At 38.9% G+C, this 17,860-nt stretch overlaps 1 protein-coding gene across 3 annotated transcripts; it reads left to right on the plus strand.

Moving 5' to 3' along the window:
- Positions 1-586: 586 nt before the first annotated feature.
- On the plus strand, positions 587-16,847 carry AADAT (aminoadipate aminotransferase). Of its 3 annotated transcripts, XM_038134542.1 has the most exons (14): positions 587-799; positions 1,679-1,747; positions 3,424-3,592; positions 4,614-4,746; positions 5,437-5,511; positions 6,817-7,026; positions 7,550-7,615; positions 8,781-8,863; positions 10,115-10,211; positions 11,026-11,087; positions 13,325-13,389; positions 13,885-13,991; positions 14,613-14,714; positions 15,924-16,847. In XM_038134542.1, exons 2-14 carry the CDS (start codon positions 1,681-1,683, stop codon positions 15,963-15,965), a joined length of 1,278 nt encoding a protein of 425 aa, XP_037990470.1. In that variant the 5' UTR covers positions 587-799; positions 1,679-1,680; the 3' UTR covers positions 15,966-16,847. The 3 variants fall into 3 exon arrangements, 2 of the variants coding, with proteins under 2 accessions (XP_037990470.1, XP_037990469.1); XR_005256672.1 differs by lacking the exons at positions 11,026-11,087; positions 15,924-16,847 and adding an exon at positions 11,148-11,208 and having other exon boundaries at positions 665-799; positions 14,613-14,647; XM_038134541.1 differs by lacking the exons at positions 8,781-8,863; positions 11,026-11,087 and adding an exon at positions 11,148-11,208 and having other exon boundaries at positions 665-799.
- Positions 16,848-17,860: the final 1,013 nt, after the last annotated feature.

A 17,860-nucleotide genomic window follows, 5' to 3' on the forward strand; every position in this document is an offset into this window, starting at 1 on the left:
AGAAAACAATCCAGAGGGATAAAAAGGGGCATCTAGCCCAGGGAAGCTGCGCCTCTCCACCTGGAACATCGGGGACCTCGCTGCTGAAGAAGATCCAGCGCCGGCGCTGCAGCACCCTCGACGGGACCGCTCCTGCTCGGGCCGCAAGCCCCCTTGCTTCAGGCCTTTCCTTTTCTTATAATAAATGCTGAAATCACTTTTAGTACCAGGAGTCTGATCCCGTTTTTAACAGGGGGGTTGGAACTAGATAATCTTGAAGGTCCCTTGCAAGCAAAACCATTCTGTGCTTCTCCTCCGTTTCCCCCCACCGCCAGCCCCCGCTTCGCCCCGCCGCTGCCGGGCGGGTCCTGCCCAGCCCCTGGCCGTGCCCCCTGCCCGGCTGCCCTCGCTTCTCCCCGCACTATCGGGCTCCAGCCCTCGCTTCGCTGGGACTACACAGACAGAGCCGGTGAGGAAGCCCCTGGTTCTAGGGCTTTCGCACCTAGGACCGCTTTCGGGCCCGCGCTGCCACTCGCTGCCGCTCTGTCCGCAGCGCGCAGGCGGCAGCGCCGGCCAGGGCCCCGTGTGCGCTCAGCGCCCCACAGCGGGGCCGGCCCGCCACACCCCCACAGCGGGACAGGGCCGACACACGGCCACAGCGGGACAGGGCCGACACACGGCCACAGCGGGACAGGGCCAGCGCACGGCCACAGCGGGACAGGGCCGACACACGGCCACAGCGGGACCGGCCCGGCGCACGCCCCACAGCGGGGCCGCCGCTGCCCGCCCTGCCCGGCCGCCGGCTCCGCGCCCTCCGCCGGTAGGTGCCCGCGGCCGCCACCGAACCACCCGCACAGCGGGACGGCGCCGGTCGTGAGCTCGGCATAGCCCTGGGGGCTCGGTGCTCCCTCCGGGGGAGCTGGGGGTGGGTGGGCAGCAAGGCGGTGTCTCGGGATCGCCTCGGGAAGGCGGCGAAGCGGCGTTCAGCTATCCCTTGAAACAGCGCCCCAGCCCGCCCTTGCGTGCGGGCAGCACCGCGCCTGTGCCGGGCTGCGGGGGGAGCGGAGTCAAGGGAGGTATTTTTAGGAAACACGAGATGTGTTTTTTCAAAGCGGCCTTGCTCGGTAGATCGTTTCTAGTAACTGCTGGCACATGCGTGTTTCTGTGGCTGCTCTTTGCCCTTCCATTTCATTTCATTTCTCTGTTTGCTGTCCCTTCGAAGGAGATGCCTTCTTGTGGCCTTTCCAGGCCTTCGGGCTTCCTGCTGGACTGCACTGGCCACTGGGTAGTGAACTCTATGGGCACCAGGGAAAAGGAGGAAAACACTCATCAAATGCATTTGAAAGACGTTCATAATTATCCTTTCCAAACAAGTGTTGTGACTTATAATGATGGCTTGCAATCCTAAAAACACTTCAAATGCAGTGCTTAATGCAGCTAAATAAAGCCGGATTCTCATTAACTAAAAAAGAGCTGATGGTTGTTTAAGATCCATAAAATCTTCAGATTTGTAATTTGCTGTTAAAACTCCAGAGCTGACAGTAAAGGGAGGGGAAGGGGGCTTTTTCCTGCTCACTGGCATACCACAAATTACCCAGATCAAAAGCATTACTGGAGGAAGATGCACATACTAAAACCACACTGCAGTTCTTATTCCCTTTTCGAGCTTCATGTCCAACTAATTATTCTTTCTTTATAGATATGAATTACTCTAGGTTCATCACCACTGTGAGTGCAGCAAGAAAAGCATCTCCAATTAGACTGCTGAGTGAGTACATGTCCCTTCTTCCCAGTTTCTCTGAAAGTACCATTCTATGTTCTGGTCTGTGCTAGGGTATCATGGCTTAAGACTTTAAAAGGTTTGAAAGAAAATCATGCTGTAAGCTGACAAAGCAACTTGACTTTTGTCAAGCAGAGATGCCAAGCAGGTATAAAGAAAAATAAAGTGAATAGCCTTGAACCATTTCAGGAACCCATCCAGACAGATGAATTGGAATTATCACTTGTGTCTGAAAAGTGTCTGAAAAGTCTCTGTCTGAAAAGTCTCTGCCACTGTCTCTGAACCTGGGCTTTTGGCACAGTTTGCAACTGAGTTTATGTTGTGTGTCCAGGAGCAAGCAACTGCTAGTGACTTGAAATTCAGTCCCAGCACATTTCTTTCCACCTCGTTTTCCTGTATGCTGTTCATGTTCATAAATGCCTCAGCACCCCCACCCACTCAGTATTACTACACTTTCCTTTTCCATACTAATCTATCTTTAGGCTACAACATTACATTGTCTTCCATGTGACAGATGGAAGAGCTAAACTGCCTAGTTGTTTACTCAGTTGAAACCCACAGAGACCTGACAGAATCCAAGCATGAGACATACATCACTAGTTAAGCCTTCAGGGGTCAATTTCCCCTCTTGGTAAGGGGCTGGCATTTGCTGTTCTGCTTAAAATGCTTCATACAGGTACAGCTAAGTCATGTAATTCACTCTAGACAGCCTCTTTTTCAAGTGATACATTAATATGCATCATAAGAGAAGTATTAAAGCAGCACAGTTCCTGTAGAAAGACATATTGAGTCTGCAATTTTGATGACAAAGTAAATCTCTCTTTACCAGGCCAAAAGTCACAGGCGTAATACAAATTGGTGAAATAACTGATAAGAATTAACTCCCCATGTTCAAGCCTGCTAATAAGTACTGGAAAATAAACTCAGTAACAGGCCACTTTTAAGCCAGATCTGGTGTCATTTGTCCTCTCATGTCTGATGTAAAACTGTCAAGCCAGCATGAATCCCATATTTTGAATTCTTAGATTTAATGCAATCAAGTGCCCTTGCTGGATTAAGGTCTGGTCTGCACTGCATAGATTGGATCTGAATGATTGTGAAACTGTGACTTAAAAGCAGGAATTAAGATTTTCTTCATAGCAAATTACTTACACAGTGCCTCTGCCACTAAAACTGGGCTGCTAGAAACATTTCCATTCCCTTATAGAAAAGCTATAATCATCTGTCAGTATAGCTGCCAGATCAGCTGAACTGAGACTGAAGGAAAAATAGAACAAAAAACAAAGCCATCCATTTCGTCAGTCTAAACAGAAGATCATTTAGATTTTAAATTCTTGAAGCTTAAAAGACATCAGTCATGATAGTTTTTGTAATAGAGCTGTCCAGATTGTTTCAAAATAAATTACAAATAGCTTTTTTAACTTAAAATGATTTTTTGTTTCAGTCTGTCCTAACAGTATCTCCCTCCTGGGGCCCCCAATCACCTATTTAATCCAAGCAGAAAGCTGACTTTAAGAAGAGTTATTCTTTTGAATTAATGATAGTTAAACGAGTAAATTGAAAAATAGAACAAGTTTTCTGGACCATTATTAAATATTGATTAAAGAACATGATCACCATTGTAATAATCAAATTGTAACCAAGATGTTTTCCTTTTACTCTAGCTGAATTGATGCAGAAGTCTCCTCCATCTCTTATCTCTCTGGCTGGAGGGGCACCAAATCCTAATGTTTTTCCATTTAAGAGAGCAACTGTTGACATTGGACATGGAACACCTATTGAGATTGGGGAAGATCTGATGAAGAGAGCTCTCCAGTACTCAGCCTCAGCAGGGTATCTGTCACAGCTGCTTGCACTTCAAGACACCAGAAGCTAAGGATCATGTTATCCATTACTATTGCATTAAGTCATCTGTGTTTTTAAAACCTTTTCATAAAGCCCTTTTTTCCAAAAAATAGGTTCTTCTAAAAACCCATGGGTTTTTTTTCAATTTTCCTCACTATTAACATCTGAGTTCAAGTGGAAAATTTTTCAATGAGTTATGTAAAAAGAAAAAAAAGCACTTAAATCACTTAAAACCCTAATCCTAGTATTTCTCAAGCCAGAACATTTCCTAGCTATTAGTATTTGAGAATACAGACACCCAAATCAGATTGTATTTAAAAGATACTGCATTACAACACATAGTTTCTATGTTTTGGAGTATTTCTTTTCATTTGGCACCATATACTAAAGTCAGTATGTAGAATTTGTGGTAGTTGAGTGGAGGTATTTATAGAATTGTCATTTTTGGCACAAAAATTGCATATCGTTATATTTCTTTAGTGCTCATGTAAACTTCTCAGCAGACAACACTGAGGTGAGGACAGATTTGCAAAAATACTTGTGTACCTACAGAGACATATGGGCATCAGTTAAAACTTTTCTTAATATTTAAATGAACCAGCCATATGTGAATATCCTACAAAATCTTATGACACTTTTTGGAAAACGTGTTTTAGAAATCCTTGTAATCTGCGGCAGGTTACAAGCAGCATTATGAACTTTGTCACACTGCCACAATTGAGCGCAGAATGATCATTTCTAGGAGTGGGTATTGTTCAGCCTCCACCCTGTTTCATCCTTGGCAAATAATTTCTGCCCAGATTTCACTATGGTTATTTGGTGTATGGATCACAGGTGCCTATCTCATTTTCCTAGTTTGATAAAACAGTCATAGCAATTGCATTTAAGTGTATCTGTGTGACAGTTGAAATCAAACTCAGGACTGCATGCTAGATTTGGCAGGGATTTAGAGGAACAGGCTAGCTTTGGCCTATATAAGGTCTTAGATGTGCCTTCTTATTCCTTTCAGGATTCCAGAGCTGCTGTCTTGGCTAAAAGATTTCCAGCGGAACTTACATGATCCCCCCACTGCCAATTACAGTCCTGAGCAAGGACAGATGGAAGTGTGTGTCACAACTGGCAGCCAGGAAGGCTTGTGTAAAGTAAGACCAAAAGATTTATATGTTAGAAGCATTTCATTCAGAGAGATGATTATTCTTCCATCAGTTCAGCTATATTCAGCATCAAGTGCCCTCTATAACTCTATAACTATATGCAGGGGACAGTTTCATGTACTCTTTCTCCATAGATATGAATTACTCTAGGTTCATATACAAGATAAGAGAAATTAAATAAAATTGGCGTGGGTTTCTAGATTGTCAGGACTGCATGGAAATTCAGGTAACCAAAGAGCCTGTGTAGAAAACATGCTATAAGATAACATATCTTATTCAAGTAGTGCAATAATAAGTGCATAGATGCTTTACCATAATTCTATTTTAAATATGTTTCTTCTCATTTTTACTTCCTGATTTTTTGGGTTTTTTACTTCCTGAAATAATTACCCTTTCCAGTCCACTCTCACTGCTGTTTAGTTGTTTCTTTCTATAACTCATACAGTAGAAAGGGTGCTTCAGAGCACTGTCTTTCCATGGCAAGTTGGTAACCTATCTTAATTTGGCTTTAAACCAGATTTTTCATCCATTCGTTGCCTTTCTCACAGATAAGATATTGATATGGTTAGGGAATTACTAGTATCTAATCAAAGTTTTTAATTCCACTAAGAAGTCAAAAGTACAAAGCACATGTATAAAAACTGAACAATCTTTAAAACAGAATATTTTCTTTTGCAGGTGTTTGAAATGCTCATTAATCCTGGAGACAACATCCTTTTGGATGCACCCACATACTCGGGGACACTAGCAGCTGTAAGTATTCCTTAGCTACAAAACATTGTGAATGTTACATTTGAACTAAACAGCAGTTTAATGCCTGATCTGCAGTCTTATAAACACTGTCTGTATTTGCCATAAAAACATATCTAAGACTCAAGATTTTATTGTCCAACCAGTTAATTTCATAAATATTAACTCATAGAAGGTTTCCTACTAAAAGTTCTATGAAAGCTATTTGAAGTTCCTCTTCCAAGCACTAGTTCATTCAAGGGCTAAGATCACATATGGGACTGGAAAGAAAGCCATCAGGACCTAGTTTGGTTGAATTAAATGTAAAACAAGTGGGTGTGTTAACATGTCAGCATGTTTACCTAAAGTATTTCATGATCAGAGTATACAATAGATATAAATAGTATAATATTGGAATAGGCCTGAAGCACCCATATATGAGTACAAAGATATGAATTAGTGAGAACTATACAAAAGCAACAAAGTTTACTTCTGAAAAGTAGTTTAATCAGTTTAAAATTAAATGCCAGCTCAAAATGCATAAGAGTTGCAAGAAGGGTTAGAATAAATACACCACAAATTCAGTTGTCCCCCTTGCATCAAAATAAATTGTTATTGCTTACTGTCTGAAATTTGAATATATAGTCTAATCAGCTGTACTTTTTTAGGTATGTATTTTGACAATGCAGCAGCTTGCAGCTTTACTTAAAAATGCAGAGCACTACATGGTACAGATTGAAATTCCACAGAGGAGGGACAGCAAACTTTTTCATTGGTATTTTACCTATATTTTTTTCATGCTGCTGTCAACATGTCACTGCAGTAGCATCATTTCATTCTCCTTTATATTGCTGAATATATCTATTGAGAGAACAGATTCTTTGCCCTTTGTCAGGGAAGAGTAGCTTAAAGCTCTGACATTTCCACCAAAGTAGAGTGTAAATTGTCAGTAGGAAACAAAGGTGCTGTGACCTTAACTGTCTGTTGTGAGAGCATGAGAAGTCATGAGAGAACAGTTCAGATTTACAAACTCCCTTTCCGCTTGAAAAACCAAATCTGATTTCCTAGAAAAGAGCAGCAATTGAACATAGGAGTTACCTATTTCCTCTGAGTTGGCTTAGTAGCACAAATAAAGAGTAATGTGTTGAGTTTGACAAGCCTTACAGCAAATTCAGGCAAACTTTTATTTGACTCATGACCAAATGGAGCTTGAGATATTTATAACATCAAAAACAAAGAGTTTGTATTGATGAAATGTTATGGTGACAATGACAAAAGAAAGGCCTTTGAATTACACAATTATGACAGTTTTGTTCCTTCTATCAACAGCTGAGACCCTTGGGTTGTAATATAATTAATATTCCTAGTGACCAACATGGCATTATTCCAAAAGCTTTAAAAGAAATTCTGTCTGCTTGGAGCCCAGAGGATGTAAAAAATTGTAGCAATCACCTCCCCAAATTCCTGTACACTATTCCAAACGGATGCAACCCAACTGGCAACTCACTGACCACAGAGCGCAAAAAGGAGATTTACCAGGTATGGAGCTGTGGTCTTGTGAACCTTGTAGGTGGAAATAGATAAATATCAGTCTTGTTTCAGTTGAAGGTATCCTATGTTTGGTATTTGGCCCATTATTGGTCCAGTAGACATTCCTCCTAGAGCTTGTTTCTAGCAGAATCTCTTCCACAGCAGCTCTTCAGAGGTAGACTATGCCTTAGGTAAATTGTTTTTCAATGGTTGCCCATTGGCAGCTGGTACCTTTGCCATGGGCTTCTTCCTGGATTTACTGCATGTTGCCTGCACAGTTTGAATGCCACATGGAACAGAGCTTCAGTTGCATACAAGGGTCTGTGTACTACAGGTACCATGATTACTCTTAAATTTTTTGATATCTAAATTGGGCACTTGAAGGCTTCTTATCATGGAGGCTTATATATAATGAATGGCCAATCAATAGAATCATAATATGGTGCTGGTTAAAAAAAAATCTGACTGAATTTCTGAATTTGCAGTGTCTTTAACTTGTATTCCTTTTGTTACTTTTTATAAATTTATTTAGCTTGCAAGAAAATATGATTTTCTCATAATAGAAGATGATCCTTACTACTTTCTTCAATTTGAAAAGGTAACTTTTCTTTCATAATCCTTAGTAACACCTTATTTTCTGGGCAGAAATTAAGTTTTCATGAGAGCTAAAGTTTGAACCCTACACCTTCCTGCATGCCTCTTCTTCATGTCCTACCAAGGCCTCACAGTCTGTGGCTCCTTTCAGTAATTTTCCCCTTTGTGGTATTTTACATCCTGTTAATTAGTGGTTCAAATTTGTCAAGCCTCATACAGGATAGAATTTTTCAGTAATCAGAAAATGACAAAGACTTTGTGTTCAGAGCAAAGCAAGTATGTCACTGAAGCAGCACTTGAAATTTGCAGCCTCTTAATGTTCCTCTCTCCTGTCTCTTCTTTCATTCAGCAGAAGACTGCCTACTCTGCATCTGCTATACCCCATTTTTATCCCTTTGCCTTTTGGAGAATCTGGGAGTTCTCCCAGGCACCACATATAATATGGGACTGGATAGGCAGCTTCCCTTCATGTAAATTTTCTGCAAATTTCATACGTGAATCTACAGTTAGTCAGTCTTTAAAAGTACCCTTAAAAGTACCAACTTCAGAAATCAAAATGGGTCTTACAAAACACTAAAACATTGGTAGAAGATAAAGGTCAGCATTTTCTCTTTTGAAATATGTTTTTATGGAAGGAGGCAATAAAACTGCCTCACTTATTGAATAGTATTGTGAAGCTTTGTAAGAAAATGTAGGGGAGAAGGTGTTAAAAACAGAATTCTTGATAAGGAAAAGGTATGCTGGACTCAGATCTTCACAATTTGGTCCTATCTTCTGATTTCACTTTTTAATATAGCAAAGCAAAATGCTGCAAGATTCCATTTAAGAAATTGCAATACCTCTTTACTCCACAAGAAATCTTGGCAGAAAAATCATTTCTCTCTCCTTCTTATGGCATCATACGAATACTTAAAATGAACACTTGTGTGCCGAACAGTAGGCCAAGCAATCATCAAAAAATAACAAAGCTGATTTCTTGAAGATGTTCACAGAATATTGTAATCACATCTCAGAAAGCTAGGCTATGCAATCACTTGTCAGCAAGTTACTGCAATGTTTTCCTTGGAATACACATTTGAGAAATTAATTGTGTCTTCCTATTAAAGAAAATTATTCCATTATAATCCTTACTAGCACCTTGAATTTTATTTTTTATTTTTCATTCCAAGCCATGGGCTCCAACTTTCCTCTCAATGGATGTGGATGGCCGAGTTATCAGGACCGACTCTTTCTCAAAAATTCTCTCATCTGGGTAAGGCCAGCTGCAGACCACTCAGCATTGCCTATTCAGTTAAGATGCAAGACTTCATATGAAGTGATGAGACATGCCATAGTGTTTTCTCATTTACTGACTATCCACTTGTGGAATGAACTTCGGAATCAACGGCTTTTCGCAGTCTTCTCACTTTTCATGTCATCTCTTGGCAGTCATTTTACTCCAGGTTCTGTTTCTCTTCTGATGCAGATAGCTAAGCCTCTTCCCCCAGGCAGCCCATTCTTGCAGGCACCATCTAGGCAGAAAGACAAATGCTGGATTCCAGCTCTGTTCCTGGAACTCTTAGGAGCTTTTCTCTCTTCTTTTTCCCATTTCCCTTTTTATCTATCTCTTAGTATTCCTGCAAGCTCCCTGAACTTGTAATACAGAAAGGAAACTATCATTCTTCACAAACTGTTCATAGGGTTTTACTGATACCTAGCCTTCCAGTTCTTTCAGGTTGTTTCCACCTGCCAGAAAAAGGACCAACTTGGCTGTTTTCCATTTCACACAAGTCAATGTATTTGATTTTTAGCTTGCTTTTGTCTGTTAACCTAATAGATAGAAAAAAGTAATGTGAAGGCTGCATTGGCAGCCAGTGGATTATAACCCATCCTAGAGAAAGTGAGGAGACAACATAACACAAAGTGTGGTTGCATTTTCAGAAGTGACATCACAAAATGGCATGACACAGTATTATCTTTTCCAAAGACACATATGAGTTTACTGGTTCCATTTTTCTTCAAATAAAAACTTCAGCCAATCTGTAAAGATGGGTAGTAAGAATTGAAGCATAAGTAACCATCTTGTTTATCAATTTATATTCCATTCCTTCTGCAGTACTGAAAGGGAGTGATAGAGTAAAGCCATTTACCACTTATCTGTTTGTCATGAAGCCTGAGCATTCATGATCTTTTATTATGGGAAAACTTGTCTTTCCTTCCCTTTGATTCATGTTATCTTAATGACTGCTGAGGCCAGCTTCCAAACATAGATTTTGTCCTGAAGCCTCATAACTAAGAAGCTACTATAAGCATTAAAACCTCTTAAATGTTTTTATTTCATGTCTTTGATGCTTGCCTTCTAAATTGTATAATCTGAGGGTAGTATTAAGATATAGATAAATTTGAATACATAAGAGATTCTTACACTATCAATAACATCGTTGCATGTTTTCCCACAAAAAACTCAGACAAAGTATTAGCACATTGCATTTCTGCAGTAACTTTTTGTTTGGTTGGTTTCCAGTTTAAGAATTGGTTTTCTGACGGGTCCCAAGCCTCTCATCGACAGAGTTGTTCTACACATTCAGGTGTCAACAATGCATACCAGCACTTTCACACAGGCAAGTACCAAGCCACCAAATGAATTGTATTTAGAGAAGACAACATATCCCAAGTTATAAGAAACCACAAGCAAACGGCTTTGTGCTTTCACAGTTGCTCTGCACTTTTGCAGTTTTGTTTATGCACATTCATTATCAATTCTGCCAAAGGAAGAGAGACCATCATAGAACTTGGAACCAGAGCTAGAAGGTTGTCTTAGTGCATGGATAGTTCAGCTGATATCCCTTAACCCTCAGATTTCAAGAATCAAGTTTTGAAATATTTTTTCTCTTCCTGGTAGGTTTTTTACAACTTCAGTGTAAAGCACAGTATGGAAAAAACACTCATTAATTATTTTTTATTCTACTTTTCAATTAAAACAATACTGGCAGCCCACAAAGACATTTCAAAGCAAGCTGACAACTACAGCCCCTTTATGGTTAGTAATAAGGAAAGGAGACAGTGAACACATCTAAATACGGCTTCCGTCTTCCAGCTCCATTAGTTCGTCACTGTTAAAGCAGAGAGGCCGATGTGGACAGGAAGGTAAAGCAATATATATTGCCTTCCTCTTTCTCCCCATGTACCATATTTAGTTCTTCATCCATTTTTCCCTCCCCCCACCCCAGTTTCCAAATACTGCCATGATCCTTGGAGACACCAGTAACATGGACTATAATAACCTTGGCACCTGTGTTTATAAAGGGCTCCAAGAGACACCGCATGCAATTTCATGTCTGGGGAATGTTAAATAATGCATCTGGCCATGGATCTTTTGATTGTGGAACAGTCCTGTTTAAAACATGGTATTGATGGTGTGTTTTATTTCTTTAGATTATGATATCACAGCTGCTTCAGCAGTGGGGACAAAAGGGTTTCTTGGAGCATATAGACAGGTAGGGTTATGTCCTATGCTGAATTCCATCATCTGTCATTCTGCTACTTGTTTCCTGCAGCAAACATTCTTTGTAACAAACAAGTCAGAGGAGGTACTGGCACCGGTATTAGGCCAAGCAGGTAAGACAGGTCACCAAAACTGTTGGGTTCACACTAGAGCCCTGAAGAGACACAGTGTGAAGTTGCAGACAGGGAGGTCACGGCATGTCACTTACCGCTCCAGGCAATCTGCCAGTCCATTGGCACAGACATCATGCAGCTCCCACCTGAAGGGAACTTGAGAGGATCCTGGAAGCTTCAAGCCAGTGAATAAAGTTTTGATCCCTGCTAAAGTGTTAGGGTCTATGGCAAAAGCTGAGATCTCTGAGCACAGGACCTATTGAGAAAGAGTCAGCATATAGCCTTTATAAAGGGGGTTCACTAAGTTAGCAGGAATTTACACTCTTGCCATGCTTGATCTCCTGATTGTGGATATTGATGGAAAAACAGTGAAGTTCATCTACACACACTAAACATTTCCTGAACATTGCCTCTCACTGTTAGAGAGAGAGAGCACTGGGCTACCATCTAACTCACAAGACATTTCTTGCGTACTGACTGACACACATTTAGTTTTCATTTATTATGCAGGAGGAGCATAGTTTCTCTTGACAGTCAGTGCCTCATTTTATATGCCCTACTTGGATATCATTAGAGGCCCAAGTTTCTCACTTCAGTAGGAGTGTGCTACACTCTGCAAAGGCCTGTAACAGCAACATTAGCAAAGCATGCAAGTTTTTATATCTCACTGTAACAGCCACTTGTGTCCCCTTGATGTTCATACTGTTAACAGGAATATTTGAAAAAGAAACCAAACCAGACACATCAGCCTTGGCATTGCTTTGTTTTAAAGATTCAGGAACATAAAGAGAAACCTCACAGAGGAACTTGGACCACACTGTAGCTCAACTTTGAGTAGTTCCCAAAAAATAAATCCCAAATGCATCTCTTCACTTACCTCTTTCTTGTAGGTCAAAAGGCAGCCTTCATCAAGCTCAAAGGCCATTCTACCACTTAAACCAAAGAAAATAGGGCTGCAGTTCTTTATAACCTTACTGATGAGGCCCCACAACTGACTGCAATCTCTTCTAGCTGATTTCACTTGTACAAGGGTGAGGTGTTAGATCAGGCTTTGGAGTAAAAGATTGTTTTTTGGAGCAGCTACATTTTTGGGAAGTTTCATCTTAGTAATTATGTTTTCAACATGTAATTTAAATGGTAACAGGATTTGCAAATTTGGTAAAAGCTGCACAAAGGAGGTTTACTCTCTTATATAGAATGTAGCAGTAGATATACTGAGCCCCAAAACTGTTTAAGTCCCTGGAGGTATTGGTATTTATGTATCATATGTAATAAAATACATCAATAAATCAAAGTTATTGGTTCAGAAAGTACTTTTAAAAATACAAATGTAAAATTATGTAAATTATGCAAATTACTAAGGATGTCTTCTCAAGAGATGGGAACACATTTGCATTTGAATTATGAACTCAGTATCAGGCATTTCTCTTGTGTCTTCTGTTGCACAGCTGTGTCATTTTATGTCAACAAAAGCCACTGCACGTGACTTGTCCATGGTGAAACTTGGGTTAGGGGCATTTTTCCCAATAAGAGATTAAATTATTTGAAAGTTTTACAGTATGAAGGAGATAGGTTCAAAAGCTTAGAAAAGGGAAAGCTGTCAAATACTTGTGACAGGTTTATCATATGATTTGCTTTTTACTTTGTCAAATGTCATTTCCATGCGTACCTGTTACACAAATTCAACCCAAACGCACAAATATTAAGTCTGTGCATTTGCATATGTAAAGTTCCTAATTTTCTTCAGTGTGTGTGCTTTGTGCAGTAAATATTGTTAACAGGACTTATATCCACTGCTATAATAGACAGATTGGATGTAATATATAAAAGGTTTTATGATATGTGTAAAGCTGAAGAAACAGCCACACAGGGACTTCTTCTGTTTGGTTGATCAGTGCTCTGTTGGAGATGCAGTGAAGCAGTAAAGACTTCTTGGATACAAATACAAAGTTTTATACACACAATATACTGTGTTGTGCCCACCCAGGATATGCTTATATTTCTATTAAATGTGCACTTGAGTTGTTCAAGTTGAAAAGCTTTGTTTCTGCCTTCAGAAATGAATAGACTCTGAAAGGATATCAGTTCATGACTTTGAATTGATAATTGCTTTCAGAGTGGTGGACTTCTACAGGATCCAGCGGGATGCAATGCTCACTGCTGCTGACAAGTGGCTAAAAGGTCAGAGTGCAAAACAGATAATCACTTAAATTTTTTTGCTAGCTATTTATCATCTTTGTGCTCAAGAAAAATCACTTAAGTTCATCTCTTGACTAAAGTGACAGATAAGCACTATAAGCAAATCAATTCCATTAAATATTAAGCTTAGGACAAATTCTCTATTGCTGCATTTTTGTGCTGTCTGGTTGGACAGGGAGAGAGATGGTGATGAAAAAAAGCCACATTATTATTTAAAGCAATTTTACAAAGAGCCTGTATTTCACTTCATTATGTTCTTATACTTTCGATGTAGAAAATCTCTAAAAAGATCTCTTGTAAAAAATCTCTGAAATAGTGATCTTAATTTAAAAGAAGATACAAAAAATTGCTATAGTAATAGTGATAATAATGTTTGGATCAGCAAATCTAAAACATCACTGAATCTATGATGTATCCATTAGAAGTGGGGTAAAAGTTTCTTACTTGATTTCATTTTCTCCCACTCTCTTTCTCCAGACTTGGCAGAATGGTACCCTCCTGCTGCTGGCATGTTCTTATGGATCAAAATTAAGGGTATTTCTGATACACAGCAGCTGATAATGGAAAAGGCTTTGAAGAAAGAAGTATGATATGTGATTTAATGATTTATGATCTTAAAAAAAAAGGGAGGGATAAAATATCTGTATCTATCCACATGTGCACACATAAGAAAGCAGGGGGACTTGCTGTGCACCATCATTAAGTCTGCAAGTCAGGCACTATGTCATAGCCATTGACTAACAAAATATTTTAATGACTCCATTCAGATATTGATATTTTATCAGTCTACTTAAATTGAAACCAATGTAACATATGGTACAATGTCATTATATATGAGATATATATAATATTAATATATAAACCTATATGTATGATGGCTGTTGACTAAATTTTTTTAATGAGAGAAATTAAGTTTGTTTTTATTTCTCCAATTTATGAGATCCAGCACTGAGTAAGCTACACCCCAGTTGATTCTAAGCATTGTGATGATATGAACAAGACCTGGTAACCAAAACTGAAGACCCTTTGGTTTTATTATGAAAAGTCTGGTTACAGGTTGCATATTTTTGTTTCCTCATTTTGAAAAAAAAAGAATATATTACACCATGCTCACACTACAAGTGTGTAAGCACTGAACTTTCTCAAATTTAATTTAACATAGTGTTTTAAAAATGTGGAAATTGTAATAACTGTGTTTTTTGTAGGTATTACTGGTTCCTGGAGGGGCATTCAATATTGATAGTTCAGAGCCTAGTTCTTATGTCAGAGCCTCCTTCTCTCTGCCTTCTCCTGCCCAGATGGATCTGGTGAGATTTTAATTTTTCTACATTCTTATCAAGACAGCTTCTCACACAGTAATGCTCCTTTATTTTTTACATCCTTGTCCTTATATTTTTTCTTGAATGTTATAGGTTTTAGTCTGTAGGTGATTAAGCAGTATTTTCACAGCAGTATTAGCTGTTCCTTAAGCAAGATGCTCATCCAAATGATCTTCAAGATACCAAATTTTGAGGACCATTTAGAATTTCTCTGTGTATCTCATACATACAGTGTCTCACAGTTAAACCTCCCAGACATTATTTATAAATGCTTTACTGAAGCCAGAGTATTTGCTTAAGCATTAGCAGGCATCATGTATTTTTCAGACTTTGGATTCCCAAGATTCTGAGATTGAATTACCTGTGTTCTTTTGTGTGTGTGTGTTGGCAATTCTTTGTAAGAAAGACTATTGTTTTCCTTTCGTACAATTTACATACATGCTTTATTTTATTATTATTTCATTTATTATTTTATTTATTTTTATTTATTTATTATCATTCCTGATATTATTATCAGGAACTAATCTTTTATGTGTTTTTGATGTTTTTGATGCAGCATTTTTGATGTTATTTGGCTCTATCTATAAAATAAGTGGCAGAAAAGATAGGAGACATTTATTTGTGCAGATTTAATACTGATTTGATTGCAGTGCTTGAAAGAGCTCAGTATTTGTAGTTGTACTTTCATGCAGTTGCAAAGGCTTATAACAGATAAGTGCTTCTGCTGCCATTTTAGTTCTTCTGTATTTTTTTCCTTTTTCTTTGTTAAAGTAATTCATAACCATACTATTGACAGTCAAGCTGTATTTTTATATGCTTCCTCACTCAACTGTTCTTCCTTTTTTTCACTTTTGGAGTCCCCAGGCAGTAATATTAAGTTAAAAGAGATACTCTTTCAGGGATCACTAGTTTGTTAGAAGTTACATCTGAGGTTCAAATAACCTTTGAACATCAATATATGCATTTTTCTGTTTCAGAAATCTCTGCCTTTTATTTTCTATCAGAGAATCAGAAGCTTTGTGCAGTCAAACCCCATACATGATTTTATAAATGGAAAAGAAAGAATATCAGCAGAAATTTGCATTATAAAATATAGATTCTATACAGTTAGGGCAATTTTAGTAGCTTTACAGGTTTGACGTGTTCCCTATTCATGTAATGCTGAAATATAAATGTGAACCATATTTTTCATTGCAGGCCTTCAAGAGACTGGCTGACCTTATAAAAGAATCTTTGTGAAAAAGCTAACTAGAGATCTTGCAGTAATAAAAATCATCTGCAGAAAATATTTATTAACATTTGGATTTCATCAGAGCATTTTATAAGCAAGCACAATACAGTGGATCTTTCCCTAGATCTTTTCAACTAAAAAAAAGACTGAAAATGAAAGTGAAAAACAATTTGCCTATTTTTTTTTTGACAAGACATTGCATTACTAAATGTATCCATTTCAGAAACATTTAAAATACTCAAAACCAAAATGTTCTATTTCCTGTAAAATCCACAGTTTGTTAGATTTTAAATGATTTTTGTTCTGACTTTTGTTTTCCATTTGAGTTGGGAAACAGAAATCATTTACTTAGAAAATTGCACTTAAGGTGGTCTTAGCCACTATTACTTCTCACTATTAATATCAACTGATACGTTCCTCCAAAATCTTAGGTTGGAATTGTCTCGTGGGTCACTTCCATTCTTGTCCTTCTGTATGGCATCTGGTTTTAATGATTTCAGGATAGTATTTAATTCTACTGAAGTTTTGTCAGATAAAGCTGATGTAACTATGTTAAAAAAATTAAAACTGATCCAACAGAATGAGGCTATGATTACTAATAAACTGAGGTCCCTTGCAATTTGCAAAGGTATTCTCTAATTTGTAAAAGGTATTCTGATTGCTGTATTTAACTTTAGTCTGTGAATAATTACTCTGTACCTGTGGTAGAAAATCCCTGGTTTGCCAAGGCACGTGGATGTACTAAAGGAACTGCTCTTGGTTATTCAGTCAGATGTGGTTGTGAATGGAGAGTGAAAGTAGCTGAAGAGGGGACATGGTGGAATGGACACTACCCTGACACTGCCAGATGCAAACAAAATGAAAAAATAAAGAAATGTTGCAGTCTCTTATTCCTTGGTTATTGTCGTCCCAAACATTTGATACTCAGCAACAGGTACAAAACCTTCAGAAAGTTTCAACTGAACTGATTCTCCAAGGCTTCCCATTTGGATTAGTGGCTTCAGTTTTACTCATTGTTTGGATGAAAGCACTGTGATTTTCCACCAATATCAGATGGCTGTTTCTTTATGTGCAACTGTTCAGAATTTCCAAGTAAAACATAGTTCAAGGATCTAGTCAGCCATTCAGCAGCCCAGGCAACCCAAGCAAATAAGGGCCAGGCACAACCTTTCTTCATTGGAAGTTTCACAGCAGAAATTATTACTAGAAATTATTATTATTACAAATTATTGTAATACTTACAATAATTTTCATTCCCTCTTTTCCCCCTAGTTATAAATAGCATGAGTCACAACAAACTAGCACAGATATGTGGCTTTCCCAGCACCCCTCCCATTGGCAGGATCATTCCAGTGCCTCCAGTCCAGCATCTCTTTTCGCATCAGTCTCAAGCCATTTAATTTAGTCACCCATCCACACCATCTTGAGCAGCATATCTAAGAGCAATCCTTTGCTCAATTCCCACATTACTGCAGCTTTTAGGTAAATCCACTGGAGAGGAACTGACATAGCTGGGCAAGGTGGTGCAGTGGATGGGGCTGGCCCCTCCACAGGGTCAGGCTGGGCTGGTGCAGCCAGGACCCATGAAGTGACAAAGTGAAGGGAGAGCCTGCAGCCCCAAATCTGCTCTCAGGGTGCCAACACTGTCTTTGAAGACAAACTTGTCCCATTTTACATGATTTGCTGGTGCTAATGGGGGATCCAAACTAGCAGTGCCTCCTGTGCAGTGCCGCTCAACAGGAAGTATTCCCATCTCAACTCACTTTCATAAGCATGTGTAGAAATGATGAAAACTCTAATGTTGCTATCAAGGAACTTTTATCTTGGGCTCAATTGCAAAAATTATTTTATACAACAACAAATTGATATGTCTGTGTAATTAAAATAATATTTTTATACAGGG

Source organism: Motacilla alba, chromosome 4 (assembly GCF_015832195.1).
Source record: "Motacilla alba alba isolate MOTALB_02 chromosome 4, Motacilla_alba_V1.0_pri, whole genome shotgun sequence".
Taxonomy (NCBI): domain Eukaryota; kingdom Metazoa; phylum Chordata; class Aves; order Passeriformes; family Motacillidae; genus Motacilla; species Motacilla alba.

What these genes read in the sequence shown, in the direction of transcription:
- AADAT (XM_038134542.1), top strand. Translation starts at nt 1,681, where the DNA reads ATGAATTACTCTAGGTTCATCACCACTGTGAGTGCAGCAAGAAAAGCA. An exon ending in ACTTTCTTCAATTTGAAAAG is followed by an intron (nt 7,616 to 8,780) that starts GTAACTTTTCTT and finishes TTTCATTCCAAG; the next exon opens with CCATGGGCTCCAACTTTCCT. An exon ending in AAAAGGCTTTGAAGAAAGAA is followed by an intron (nt 13,992 to 14,612) that starts GTATGATATGTG and finishes TGTTTTTTGTAG; the next exon opens with GTATTACTGGTTCCTGGAGG.